This window comes from Oncorhynchus clarkii, chromosome 25 (assembly GCF_045791955.1).
Source record: "Oncorhynchus clarkii lewisi isolate Uvic-CL-2024 chromosome 25, UVic_Ocla_1.0, whole genome shotgun sequence".
NCBI classification, from domain to species: Eukaryota; Metazoa; Chordata; class Actinopteri; order Salmoniformes; family Salmonidae; genus Oncorhynchus; species Oncorhynchus clarkii.
The window spans coordinates 17,952,007-17,967,082 of record NC_092171.1 but is presented as its reverse complement, the minus strand read 5'-3'; the positions used below and the strand labels follow the sequence as shown (position 1 = coordinate 17,967,082).

The window sequence follows — 15,076 nt, the reverse complement described above, 5'->3', positions numbered from 1 at the left end:
TGTTATCTTTTTGGAGTCCCTATGTATGACCTTCTGACATTCCCTGGACCCATCTACCTGCCTCCTCCTGTGGTCCTTTACTAACAAACACCTGCTGCGCCCTGCGCTTGACACTAGCACTCTGTCTGTCTCCCATCGTACTCATTACACACCTACTCATTTAAGGGTTTTTCTTTATTTTTACTATTTTCTACATTGTATAATGTAAACTATGAAATAACACATATGGAATCATGTAGTAACCAAAAAGAAGTGTTAAACAAATCCAAATATATTTTAGATTCTTCAATGTAGCCAACCTTTGCCTTCATGACAGCTTTGCACACTCTTGGTATATTTATACAAATTTAAAAAATATCACATTTACATAACCTTTCTAGAGCAGGGTTTCCGCTAGCGGAACACCTCGACAACATTCCGCTGAAAAGGCAGTGTGCAAAATTCAAAAATATTTTTTCTAAATATGTAACTTTCACACATTAACAAGTCCAATACAGCAAATGAAAGATAAACATCTTGTTAATCTACCCATCGTGTCCGATTTTAAAAATGCTTTACAGCTAAAGCACAACATATGATTATGTTAGATCACCGCCAAGTCGAAAAAACACACAGCCATTTTTCCAGCCAAAGATAGGAGTCACAAACAGCAGAAATATAGATAAAATGAATCACTAACCTTTGATGATCTTCATCAGATGACACTCATAGGACATCATGTTACACAATACATTTATGGTTTTTTTCGATAAAGTGCATATTTATATCCAAAAACCTCAGTTTACATTAGCGCCTTACGTGCAGTAATGTTTTGATTCCAAAACATCCGGTGATTTTAGTAGAAATACTCATAATAAACATTGATAAAAGATACTAGTGTTATTCACTCATTCATTCATTAATGCAACCGCTGTGTCAGATTTCAAAAAAACTTTACGGAAAAAGTATAATCTGAAAACGGTGCTCAGAACCCAAAACAGCCAGAGGAATAGCCGCCATTTTGGAATCAACAAAGTTAGAAACAACACCATAAATTTTCACTTACATTTGATGATCTTCATCAGAAGGCACTCCCAGGAATCCCAGTTCGACAATAAATGACTGATTTGTTCCATAAAGTTCCATAATTTATGTCCAAATAGCCACTTGTTGTTAGCATGTTCAGCCCAGTAATCCATCTTCATGAGGCGCGAGCATTTCATCCAGACAAATACCCGAAAAGTTCCGTTACAGTCCTTTAGAAACATGTCAACGATGTATGGAATCAATCGAATCAATCGTTAGTTCCAACCAGAGAATTCCTTTGTCTTCAGAAAAAGCACTGGAACGAGAAGTAACTCTGTCGGGAGCGCGCATCATGAGATCGAGGCACTATGCGTCATGAGACCGAGGCATCTGAAATCTCACATTTACATAAGTATTCAGACCCTTTACTCAGTAATTTGGCAGAGATTACACCCTCGAGTCTTCTTGGGTATGACGCTACAAGCTTGGCACACCTGTATTTGGGGAGTTTCTCTCATTCTTCTCTGCAGATCCTCTCAAGCTTTGTCAGGTTGGATGGGGAGCGTTGATGCACAGCTATTTTCCGGTCTCTCCAGAGATGTTGGATCGGGTTCAAGTCCGGGCTCTGGCCGGCCGCTCAAGGACATTCAGAGACTTGTCCCGAAGCCACTCCTGTGTTGCCTTGGCTGTGTTCTTCAAATCAAATCAAATCAAATTTATTTATATAGCCCTTCGTACATCAGCTGATATCTCAAAGTGCTGTACAGAAACACAGCCTAAAACCCCAAACAGCAAGCAATGCAGGTGTAGAAGCACGGTGGCTAGGAAAAACTCCCTAGAAAGGCCAAAACCTAGGAAGAAACCTAGAGAGGAACCAGGCTATATGGGGTGGCCAGTCCTCTTCTGGCTGTGCCGGGTGGAGATTATAACAGAACATGGCCAAGATGTTCAAATGTTCATAAATGACCAGCATGGTCGAATAATAATAAGGCAGAACAGTTGAAACTGGAGCAGCAGCACGGTCAGGTGGACTGGGGACAGCAAGGAGTCATCATGTCAGGTAGTCCTGGGGCATGGTCCTAGGGCTCAGGTCCTCCGAGAGAGAGAAAGAGGGTCGCTGTCCTGTTGGAAGGTGAACCTTCTCCCCAGTCTGTGGTCCTGAGCGCTCTCAAGCAGGTTTTCATCAAGGATCTCTCTGTACTTTGCTTCGTTCATCTTTCCTTCAATTCTGACTAGTCTCCCAGTCCCTGCCACTGAAAAACATCACCACAACATGATGCTGCCACCACCATGCTTCACCGTAGGGATGGTGCCAGGTTTCCTCCAGACGTGATGCTTGGCATTCTGGACAAAGAGTTCAATCTTGGTTTCATCAGACTAGAGAGTCCTTTACGTGTCTTTTGGCAAACTCCAAGCGGGCTGTCATGTGCCTTTTACTGAGGTGTGGCTTCCGTCTTGCCACTCTACCATCAAGGCCTAATTGGTGGAGTGCTGTAGAGATGGTTGTCCTTCTGGAAGGTTTTCCCATCTGCACAGAGGAACTCTTGAGCTCTGTCAGAATGATCATAGGGTTCTTGGTCACCTCCCTGACCAAGGTCCTTCTCCCCCGATAGCTCAGTTTAGCCCGAGCGACTAGCTCTAGGAAGAGTCTTGATCGTTCCAAACGTCTTCCATTAAAGAATGATGGAGGCTACTGTGTTCTTGGGGACCTTCAATACTGCAGAAATGTTTTGGTACAGTTCCCCAGATCTGTGGCTCGACACAATCCTGTTTCGCAGCTCTACAGATAATTCCTTCGGCCTCATGAATTGATTTTTGCTATGACATGCACTGTCAACTGTGGGACCTTATATAGACAGGTGTGTTTCTTTCCAAATCATGTCCAATCAATTGAATTTTCCACAGGTGGACACCCAATCAAGTTGTAGAAACATCTCAAGGATGATCAATGGAAACAGGATAGCAAAGGTTCTGAATACTATTTTCTATTTTTTATTTTTAATCAATTGTAAAAAAATAAATAATAATAATAATCTAAAAACCTGTTTTCACTTTGTTATTATGGGGTATTGTCTGTGGATTGATGAGGACATCATTTTTTTTTGTGTGTGTGTCATTTTTACGCCCTTTTTCTCCCCAATTTCCTGATTACGATCTTGTCTCATCCCTGTAACTCCCCAAAGGGCTCGGGAGAGGTGGAGGTCGAGTCATGCGTTCTCCAAAGCATGACCCGCCAAGTCGTGCTTCTTAGCATCCACTCGCTTAACCAGGAAACCACCTGCACCAATTTGTCGGAGGAAACACTGTTCAACTGACAAACGAAGGAAGCATGCAGGCAATCGCTAGAGCACGATGAGCCAAGTTAAGCCCCTCCCCCCCGCCAAACCGTCCCCTAACCCAGATGACGCTGGGCCAATTGTGCGATGCCCTATGGGACTCCAGGTTGCCGGTTGTGACACAGTAGTGACGCCGCAACACTGCGATGCAGAGCCTTAGACCGATGCGCCACTTGGGAAGGCCGTAAAAAATAAATATGATCAACTTTAGAATACGGCTGTTACGTAACAAATGTGGAAAGGGTCTGGATACTTTCCGAATGCACTGTATTCGTGTTTTATTTTTTTTATTTTTTTACTTTGACATTGGAGTATTTTGTGTAGATCATTGAACAAAAATGACAGTTAAACCCATTTTAATCGCACTTTGTAACAGAACAAAATGTTTAAAAAGTCAAGGGGTGTGAGTTCTTTCCAAAGTAACTGTATCTATCTCAAATACCGGGTACCCCTGCACATTGATTTGGTACTGGTACTCCCTGTATGTAGCTTAATTCTTGTGTATTTGATATTGCTCGTGTTACTCTTGTTCATTTATTTTTAGACATTTTTTTACTCATTTGGAAGGCCTCGTAAGCAAGAATTTCACAGTAACGTCTACACCCGTTGTATTCGGGATGTGACAAATAACATTTGATTTGTTTGTTCTTGTGTGTGTTTGCGCCATACGCACCACACATACAGAAAAGCCGGGCTAGCTATCTTTGAACTGGTGAGTTATGGAGTTAATGCTCTCCCAGCCATTCCATGGATCCATGTGCTCTCTCTTAATTGTTTACTAGGCAATCATGTCCCGTATTACCCACACCTGACTGTGCTTATGTACAATTAACTTTATTTTAAATACTGTTCGCACAACCATAAAACCCAAGTGTTTTTAAGACTAGCTCATTATCTCATGGACCCACTGTCATTCTCCCTGCTTTAACCGGTGGGTTTCACTGCCTGCTAACTCCAGAGAGGGATAACAGAACAGAGTGGGGCTGTGAGGGAGGATGAGGACTCTCTGTGCCACATACAGTAGTGCACAGGGGGGATACATACTGTGATGTGTACATGTTGCTGTTACAGTGCAAACAACTTCTGGATGGACTAATGCTGCTGTTAGCGAACTGACTCATGTGTCAACAGACATCAAGAGGTTTTCTGTCTTAGACATGGTAGTGTTGTGCCACATGGTCAGATATGTGATACAATTTACCAATAGCTTTATGACTTTATGGTATACACTGAGTATACAACTGAGTGAACATCTTCCTAATATTGAGTTGCACCCCATCAATTAGTCAGGGCATGGACTCTACAAGGTTTCTAAAGCATTCCACAGGGATGCTGGCCTATGTTGACTTCCCACAATAGTGTCAAGTTGGCTGGTAGTGGATCTCTTGTAATGACCGATGCTGGAGATGAGAAGCATGTACAACATTTATTCAGGAACAGACAGGTAACAAAAAAAGGAACAGCGTCAGCACACGGGTAAACAACGACAAACAACAATTAATGCTGAAGCAGGGAACAGAGCGGGGAACCAAATAGATATAGGAGAGGTAATGACAGAGGTGATCGAGTCCAATAATCACTGATGTGCATGACAGTTGGGAAGGCAGGTGTGCGTAATGATGTTGGCAGGAGTGCGTAATGCTGGGGAGCCTGGCGCCTTCGATCGCCAAGGAGGGGGAGCGGGAGCAGGCGTGACAGTACCCCCCCTCTAGGGGTGCTCCCGGCATCCCACCTGGGCGAGCCTGGTGGAATGGACGCTGGACAAGCCGGCTGGGCGTAAACTCCCGACGAACCGGCAGAGGCATGGGAGCCTGGCTAGCCTGCTGAGGCATAGGAGCCCGACAATCCGGCTGGGTCGTGAAAGCCTGTCAATCCCACTGAGGCATGGGAGCCCGATGATCGGGTGGAGGCGTAGCAGCCTGATGAGCCGGCTGGGCGTAAAACCTTACGATCCGGCTGGGGCCCGACATGGGATGGGCGCCTTCCCAGCCAACCGGGGAAAGAACCTCTCGAGCCAGCTAGGGCGTGACAGCCTGACAAGCTGGCTTAGGCACCCCCGGTTCCATCGGGGGCGGCCCCCAGACCAGACGTCACCACCAACTGGAACGCCAGCACTCCCCGATGCTTCGTATGATTCTTCAGCATTCTGTAATGACCGACGCTAGAGATGAGAAGCAGGTACAGGGAGTCAACATTTATTCAGGAACAGACAGGTAACAAAACAGAAACAGCGTCAGCACACGGGTAAACAACGACAAACAACAAATAATGATGAAGCAGGGAACCAGACAGATATAATGGAGGTAATGACAGAGGTGATTGAGTCCAGGTGAGTCCGATAATCACTGATGCTAGTGACAGGGGGAAGGCAGATGTGCGTAATGATGGTGGCAGGAGAGTGTAATTCTGGGGAGCCTGGCGCCATCGAGCACCAGGGAAGGGGAGCAGGTGTGACATCTCTACTTCAAATAACTTGTTCCATCTCATCCCACAGATACTCAATTGGATTGAGATCTGGTGTCTGGGCAGGCCACTGCATTAAGCTGAATTCACTGTCATGTTCGTGGAACCATTCCTTGACAATCCTAGCCTTGTAGTAAATATGGGGCATTATCCTGCTGAAAAAAAATAATTTGCAGATGGATACAGTGCTGCCATAGAAGAGATGCACCTGATTGGCAATGATATTCAGATATACTGTGGCATTCAAACGTTGCTCCCCTTTCATCAAGGGGCCCAATGTGTGCCATGAAAACACACCACACACTGTTACACCGCCAGCCTGCAATGTTGACACGATGTATACATGTACTCATAGGGTCTTCTCCATACCCTAGTCCTCCCATCAGCGTGAAACAGCAGGAACCGGGATTCATCAGACCAGGCAATGTTTTTCCAAGTCTCCAGTGTCCAGAGTTTTTTCGTTCCTTAGCCCACTGCAACCCCAGTTTCTTGTGGAACTCTGTAAGGTTGTCGTTTGCCATACCCAATTTGTGTCAAGGTACGACGAGTTGTTCATCACTTTATGGGTCTTTGGGCACTAATGTTGAACTAGACTGTCAGTTGACTAACTGTAACCCGTCTGTTGCTCTGCTCAATTTGTGTCAGCCTCCTCTGTCGTCTTTCATCAATAACCCATTTTCAACCACTGGCCTGCCATTGGCTGGATGTCCTTTGGGTAGTGGACCGTTCTTGATACACTCATGAAACTGTTGAGTGTGAAAAGCCCAGCAGCGTTGCAGTTCTTGACACACTCTAACTGGTGTGCCTGGCACCTACTACCATACCCCGTTCAAAGGTACTTAAATATTTTGTCTTGCCCATTCAGCCTCTGAATGACACACTAACACAATCCATGTCTCAATTGTCTCAAGGCTTAAAAATCCTTCTTTAACCTGTCTCGTCCCCTTCATCTACACTAATTGAAGTGGATTTAACAGGTGACATCAATAAGGGATCATAGCTTTCACCTGGATTCACCTGGTCAGTCTATGCCATGGAAAGAGCAGGTGTTCCTAGTGTTTTGTACACTCACTGTATGTACTACCAGCAAAGGTTATTTTAACCTGAATAGATCGAGACATTTTCCTGATATGATTGAGGTTAATGTTTCCTTTCTTCCAGGCTGAAGGAAGCACAGGAGAACATCAAAAAGATCACAGCTGAGAAGAGGGTGGAAACCAAGAAGATCAATGCCAACAGTCTGGTAAGAACTGGACTTCCTTCAACCACCCTCAAATATTTTGATCGATAACGTTGTTGCTATTACCTTAACTGGACGCAGTCAATCATGGTGGATCATATCATATAACACAATGCTATAAAGCTCAGCTCTCCCTTTTTTTCCTCTGTCAACAGAAAGAAAGACTGCGTCAGAAAGAAGCCAGCGTGTCCTCCAGCTGAAGAGGATGATCAATGAAGAACAGAGTGGAGAGAGAGGAAGTGGAGAGAGGAGATGATCACTTCTTCCCTTCACCACCTGCCTCTTACCCAACATCATACCTCATATAGCCCTCCGTGCCCCCACACTGTGGACCTCTCTACTACGGCCCATTCTACCGTCCTTACTAACTGGACCATATCCACTACTCTCTTCCAACTCAGCCTCTTCCCCAGATGAGAGGCACCTTTTGTGGGCTTCTATCACTGTGTATCCCTATGACCACCATCCAGACCAACATGTACACCATAGGAAAGAGGAAACTGAATGCCACCCTGCAGCAGATATGCAGGCTGCTAAGTCTATACAGAGGGTCCATAGCTGACTAAACCGCTGACATGATGAGACTCACAGGGGATAAAGGTCAACCTCATTCATCCAGACTGGTGTGACCTTTGAATGGCCAGCCTGTAGAGCCTGCTCTGAGGCGTGCTGGGGTTCAGGACAATGAGCACTCCAGCTGACATATCTACAGTGATGACCCCTGACCTCTAGGACCTACATACATTCCTCAGTCTGGGTTTCAGGACAGCATCACACATCGTGAGGACATATAGTCCTATGTATTGTAGCCAGGTTATGCAGCAACTACAGACGAGGCCTCATTGTTGCTGAGCTATGTTAACAAATATGGCAATCTTCACTCAGTGAAATTATTACGATTACGTAAGACATTCAGGAGTTGTTATTCTAACAATGATTTAGAATATGAAAGCAGTATACAATACTTTAATGTAAAGAATAGCTTTTCATCTGCTGTGGCCCATCCATGTTTGAAGTGTGTCTTGTAAATTTATTTCAATTGGTGTTTGTTTTCAAATGAGCAGGGACAGAAACGTTTGACCTGATGTTGTATTGTGAAGAGAATTGGCAGTCTTTATTGGACTGAGAGTTCTGTTGAATTCATAGCGATGTGGGTCCTGGTCAAAAGGTAGAAACAGGATGTCGTACCAGTGTTGACTTTCTCACTGTACCAGACTGACCCCTCCTGGGTGATAGCCAGAGAATGCAGCAATGCCTTGCTCTCAGCCCCTGAGTCAGACGTGACGCTCAGAGATTAACAAGCAACCTTGCTATATGCTATGCTGAGGAAAGCAACAGGTCATCTGATTGTGGCTGCCCTGACACATTTTTTAAGTGTATATGATAGAATAGTTAGTTGTTCCCAATGAATTTTGTTTATGACATATGTATGTCACAATCCTATGCACTTTCCTGCTTGCATCAGCTGTATTTAGTAGCTACATCCTTCTGTTATTGTCAGAATGGTACTTAATCAAATGTACTGAACTTTCTAGCACCTCAACTTGAACTCCTATGCAATTCTATGGTTTCTGTGCTATGATAACATTTGTGAATTAACATGTTGTGATAAATTGCATCATCCATGTATTTTTTGGAGAGAACTATAGTATATTTATTTAACAACAAAAAATGTCTTTGATGTCTGGAAGATTTCAACTTTGTCTTGGAAAACTATAGACAGGGGTTTAACCATTATTTATATATTAAAATGAAAATTGTATGCCAAAACATAATTTCTTTTTTTCTTTGAGGTTGTATTTTTGTATATTATTTTGATTCCTGCCTTAGCTCGAGGAGGATGCATGAATGGCTCAGTAGTCAGGTGAAAGAAGTGTTTAGTTTCATATGGATGTGACCTACAGTGCCTGCGGAAAGTATTCAGACCCCTTGACCTTTTCATTATTTTTTTTAAGTTACAGCCTTATTCTAAAATTGATTAAATTGTTTTTCTTCTTCTTCAATCTACACACAGTACCCCATAATGACAAAGCAAAACAGTTCTTTAGACATTTTTGCCAATTTATTAAAAAACAAAAAACTGAAAATCACATTTACATAAGTATTCAGACCCTTTACTCAGTACTTTGTTGATGCACCTTTGGCAGCAATTACAGCCTCAAGTCTTCTTGGGTCTGACGGTACAAGTTTGGCACACTCGTATTTGGGGAGTTTCTCCCATTCTTCTCTGCAGAACCTCTCAAGCTCTGTCAGGTTGGATGGGGAGCACGTGGTTGGATGGGGAGCGCTCTGGAGCAGGTTTTCATCAAGGATTTCTCTGTACTTTGCTCTGTTCATCTTTGCATCGATCCTGACTAGCCTCCCAGTCCCTGCCATTGAAAAACACCCCCACAGCATGCTGCTGCCACTATCATGCTTCACTGTAGGGGTGGTGCCAGGTTTCCTCCAGACGAGACGCTTGGCATTCAGGCCAAAGAGTTCAATCTTGGTTTCATCATGCCAGATAATCTTGTTTCTCATGGTCTGAGAGTCTTTAGGTGCCTTTTGGCAAACTCCAAGCGGGCTGACATGTGCCTTTTACTGAGGAGTGGCTTCCGTCTGGCCACTCTACCATAAAGGCCTGATTGGTGGAGTGCTGCAGAGATGGTTGATTTTCTTGAAGGTTCTCCCATCTCCACAGAGGAACTCCAGAGCTCTGTCAGAGTGACCATCGTGTTCTTGGTCACCTCCCCAACCAAGGCTTTTCTCCCAGATGGCTCAGTATGGCTGGGCGGCCAGCTCTAGGAAGAGTCTTGGTGGTTCCAAACTTCTTCCATTGGCTTGGTTTTTGCTTTGACATGCACTGCCAACTGTGGGGCCATATATAGACAGGTGTGTGCCTTTCCAAAAGATGTCCAATCAATTGAATTTACCACAGGTGGACTCCAATCAAGTTGTATAAACAGCTCAAGGATGATCAATGGAAACAGGATGCACCTGAGCTCAATTTCAAGTCTCATAGCAGAGGGTCTTCACACTAAACATTTTGAAATACCTGTTTTTGCTTTGTCATTATGGGTTTAAAAAACATATATTTTAGAATACGGCTGTAACTAACAAAATGTGGAAAAGGTCAAGGGGTCTGAATACTTTCTGAAGGCACTGTATATAAGGAGCCTCATCATTTACCACAAATGGTCTTGTTTCATACCCTACATGAACTGCTATAGAGAGTATAATTTGGCTATATATATATATATATATATATATATATTGCCTTTTGTTTAATTTAAATCAAGATGATGTTTACTTTGTTTAAAAATAGAAACAGTTACTCATATCAAGACATGTGTAGGCCTATACTTTACCCCTGCCAGAACCTATTAAGTGTCAAAATAGCATCTTTGTTTCATAATCATTGAATGTGCCATTATTTTTTGTATGAAGACATTTCAGAATCTTAAAATTGCATTTAATGTTTACTTTAACGTTTTTCAGAACCAAATTAGTAGGCAAAAATTTACATTTTGATAAAGGCCTATATGTTTAACATGCATATGTTGATTCATTTCGTGAGAGGCCTACTCTTATGTGCCCACGTGTTTTAGGTGTTTTGTCGTTCAAATGAATTTGCGCGAGGTCAAAGTAATAGATTGCAAACAATTCAGTCACAAAAGTCTTAACTGGAGTCTACAGATGAGGAAGCCTGGCTCGCATGGAAACTGATGTTTAACCCTCCTTGTCTGTTGTTCCTCTACTTTCAGCACTCCCGAATAACATTCAGTAGCCAAATAAAGGTGAAAATGACCATAGCCTAATTGTTTCATTGATTTGTGCGCAAAGATTTATTCATTTGCACCTATATATCTCACAATGCACATTTTCATTCTAAATTAATCATTTGAAAATGTCAGAAAGCACGATAATAATGAGAGAAAGTGCACCTAAGTTAAATCGATAGAAATGGATAGAAACACGCAACTTCTCTACACATGACTTGTAGCCTATTACACTTTGCTACACGTGCCAATGAAGGCGCAAACTTGATTATGTCAGCACTACATTCGGTACAATGAAGACCTGGCAAGAGTAAATCGAAGCAGAGCGACGCAACTGACAAAACCACTCTGAAGTCCCAAATGCGTAAGAGGCTAAAACAACTCGACAATAAATAATTGATAAAGAAAACTTTGATCGGTGTTCAATTTTTAAAGAAGGCTATTGATTGGTTGATGTATCTATTTTTAGAGAGCCATGTAGGCCTTGTACCATCTGAACAAGAAACCGTAAGGGAACCATGGTTTTACAAATGCGTAAACCCTGTTTAGCATCAGTGTCCCCACAAAAACATGGGCCTTTGACAGATTTGGGAGCCAGGGGAGATCCTATTGTAAACTTCGATAACATCGTTTGAAGGGGTTATTGAAAATGTTGTTGAGTCTAACATGTAATCGCGTTTCTTGTGGTCTTTTCTCATAAATGATCTTCGTTTTACGACGAAATATATCCAATGGTCTACGGAACTTATAAAAGTCCCAGCAAGAGGTTGGCTCCAAGCAAGAAGAAAATAACCCATCACTAGAGAATATGTTTTTATTTGGTGTTTAGGGTTAAACCTGATACATAAAAATGCTATGCATGAAATCGGAGTCTTTGCAGTTTGGGTGTGGGTTAATTAACGATCCATTTCACATCGGTGGTGTCAACCCTGACGCTGAAATGTTCAGACATGAACAATGTAAGCAAAAAGCGAACAGGTTCAGTGACCACTGCATCAATGTCAATATCTGTTTATTTTGTGGATCAGTTGCTCTGATAGAACTATCAAACTGGTTGCATATACAATTCGTGTATGAATAACATTTTACAACTAAAAGAAAAGCTTCCATCTACAGCATTATAAACAAGTATGTAGGCCTACATCGAACATTTTCATTTCCATGTCCAACTAATACAGATATTTAGTTTTTTATTTATTCATAGCATCGAACATCTTAGTCCTAGCCTACTTTACAAAAGCTCTCCGTTCTCCACTATAACACTGAACATTGGAGTCAAATAAATCAGTGGAGCATTCTAGCCACATTAAATAGTCGTTACTTTTTTTCAAATTCCACATAGTGGAAACTATCTATTCGTCAACCATTAATTATATAAACGCATTTTCTGTCCTATTCCCCCCATTGAAATTGGTTTTGATAGCCTATTGCTGTCTCTGTCCAAAATAGTGTAAAAACATTGTGTGAAAAGGTTTTGCAGTCCTATTTGAGATTGGAAAAGCCGTGCGCTTGTTTACAAGTCAATCAGCAGATTGTTGTGTTCATTCCATGTCATTATACCATGCAACGTTGCTTGCCACAGGCTGCTATTGCAATTAGATTAATAGGCAATTATGCGCAGAAAATGACATGGTACAGCAGTCCTTGTTTACAAAAGAATATGCCCAAGTATATCTACAGAAGCCTATAACATGCTGCACATGTCTGTCTGATCTTACGTTCCTTGCAGATTGAACATTTTCTCATATTTGGAATAGGGAAAAATGCTCCCAGACATACGGTGATTATCCTTCACGTGAACAATCCAATAATTGTTTGATGAGGAGACTAATTGGCCGCATCCCAGTCAATCACAAGGCTAGTCCAAGTCTATGGAGATGCAGCGGCACTGCTTTACGCGCTGGATGCGCTTCTTCTTGGTGGGCGGCTGCTGGTCCGGACAGTTCAAAGTGAAAGTCATGGTAGTAAATCGTTTCGGCTTGCAGAACGAACAAGACTGGAAGGCTCCCTCTTCCCTGCGGACATGTCTGGGGATGTAAAAAGAATTACACTGTCCATAGCAGAACCTGTTAATGATAGTGCGGCTGATGCAGCCCTCCTCGTGGATGGTCTGTTTAAGTGGCTGTGTCTTGCACCAGTCGCGTTTCAGATAGCGGCGCTCAGTGACATGCAACGCTTCTTGGCTGGACTCAAGCACCTCCTCAGCCGGTGCAGCAGAACTCTTTTCCCGTCGTCGGGAACCAGAGCCCGCCTGCGGTGCCTGTGGTTGCTGCTCCGATTCGTTTGGGTTGTTTTTGTCAGGATGAGGGATGGCGCCTTGGGAGCCCCTGTTCCTTTTGGAAGCCACTGAGAGTAGCCCCAGGATGAAAACCATGCCACAGAGGATATACGCTGATCTGGCCATCCTTGAGGGGAAAGATAAGTGAAGGTTGAATTATCATCCATAGCCTAATCTCGGCGAAGTTAATGGGCGCAAGCCATTGCGTAAAACAGAATACAGAAAAACAATAACCTTTATGCATGAGAATAATCATTACATTTCACATGTTTATTTACAATAGGCTACAATAATCATTGGGACATGTAGTCTAACTACAGAATAGGTATACATACAAGCAGAGTTTACGCATAAAGACCCCCTGCGATATGATGATAAGGAATCTAATTCGATAACATGCCCAAGTTTTACGCACGTACTTTCTCAGATGTTAAGCGTTAAACTTCACTAACCTGTCAAAAGCTCAAAGTAGCTGCAAATGAAATGATCTGTGGTGGGTGTTCTTTATGAAGTGTCCCGAGGCAAGAGGCAGCTAATGGTGGAGACTGTAGTACTGCAGAGGGGGCTCGCGCTGTTGGTAGTCTGGAGTCGCTAAGGATTCCATAGAAAGAGACTGAGGTTTTAATACAAATTGCAGCAGCGCCTGACTGTCTCCTTTTTAAATGTCTGTCAGCTGAGATGTGCACAACATATCCTTCCACATTATTGGCTAAGCACGATACAAGGAAAATCAAAACTACCCGCCCCCTCAACACTTCCTCGAACCCACTTTAAGAATACCATGGGGGAGGGGGAGTAGGAGAATTTTGGCACGAATTTCATGGAAACCATGCAGACTTCAGTGCTATACTGGGCACACATTTGGGAATGTTATGCATGTCATAAATATAAAGCAGGTATAGCCTATTTGGTTCAACTGCATGTTAACTGTTTTATCTCTAATTGTCTATAGGCTAGTTTAACAGAGAGGGGGAGAGGGGCGAGGGGCCAGTAATGGTTTATTTTACAGTCTGCTTTTTACATTATATAAAATGCATGCTAATGATCTTTACATAATGGTCCCGGATAATTACTTTTGTGAATGCCAATTGAAACAGTGCAAAGTGACAGGACTATATAAGAAAATGTTACCACAAATAACAATGCATGTGGCGGAACGGAATTACAAGTTACCGTTTTTTGGTTCAATTTATAATGGCAATATAGGCCATTTGTGTGACGTTGCCTACAAATGTAAATGGTAGATTTAATCTAATCATTACGTTGAATATTATAGGCATAGTTCCATAAAACATAGGGCCTAAATGTATTTTAATTACGTTTTCAATAGAATGCATTTATTTATTGAATTATTCAGAATTTTAAAAAATATTTTTTTTTTATTGATTGTGTTATTTATTCTGAAATTACAATTTTAGTGAGCTTTTTTCGATTTGGAGAATAACAACATTTAAAAAAAAATGTTTTTTACTTGGATGCATTACTTCACCAAAGAAACAAATTGTTAGAAATTAGGCCTACTATTATTTACGATTGGGAAACGAATAAGCCATATTAAATTTATAGAAAATATGTTCTGGACCAAGTCTTTATATCACCTGTCGCGCCAACTTGAGTAGGCGAATAACGATATATTTAAAATAGACTTATGTTTAACAGAAAATAAAGTGGTCCAATTTTCTCATAAAAAAATATAAAAAAATAAAGTTCTTAGTTAGTGCCTAATTGGTTGGAAACTGTTTGTGCAGGGATGAAATGTTGAGAAATTAGCATGACGTCTGAGAATATATTTAGGGTAACAGCCAAAAACACTTTTGTTTTTTAGAAATTAAAACATAAGCCCCTCAGACAAGTCCAATTCCATTCTTGACATTTCCGCCTGGGCTCCTCTGTCTCACTTCAGTTAATTCCCATCAATTCACACTTCTTAAGTGTTTTTAAGACAGTTTTACAAACAGACGGAGTTCTACAATTGATACAATCTCAAAAGTATTTG

General features: G+C 42.1%; 3 protein-coding genes across 3 annotated transcripts in view; 1 reads left to right on the top strand and 2 right to left on the bottom strand.

The window, feature by feature from the left end:
• The window catches only part of LOC139384061 (formin-like), a 117,274-nt gene extending 106,472 nt beyond the window's left edge, over window positions 1-10,802 (top strand). Inside the window, exons 18-19 of the mRNA XM_071128698.1 lie at window positions 6,966-7,047; window positions 7,200-10,802. Of these exons, the coding sequence (XP_070984799.1) occupies window positions 6,966-7,047; window positions 7,200-7,244 (127 nt within the window). The 3' untranslated portion in view covers window positions 7,245-10,802. The remainder of the gene's footprint in view (window positions 1-6,965; window positions 7,048-7,199) is intronic.
• The window catches only part of LOC139384057 (dnaJ homolog subfamily C member 17-like), a 491,465-nt gene continuing 478,215 nt past the window's right edge, over window positions 1,827-15,076 (bottom strand). The window contains exon 11 of the mRNA XM_071128694.1: window positions 1,827-2,098. Within this exon, the coding sequence (XP_070984795.1) occupies window positions 2,057-2,098 (42 nt within the window). The 3' untranslated portion in view covers window positions 1,827-2,056. The remainder of the gene's footprint in view (window positions 2,099-15,076) is intronic.
• On the bottom strand, window positions 11,619-13,665 carry LOC139383731 (gremlin-1-like). Its single transcript, XM_071128290.1, has 2 exons — window positions 13,533-13,665; window positions 11,619-13,207 (listed from the first exon to the last, which is right to left on the bottom strand). Exon 2 carries the CDS (start codon window positions 13,204-13,206, stop codon window positions 12,661-12,663), a length of 546 nt encoding a protein of 181 aa, XP_070984391.1. The 5' UTR covers window position 13,207; window positions 13,533-13,665; the 3' UTR covers window positions 11,619-12,660.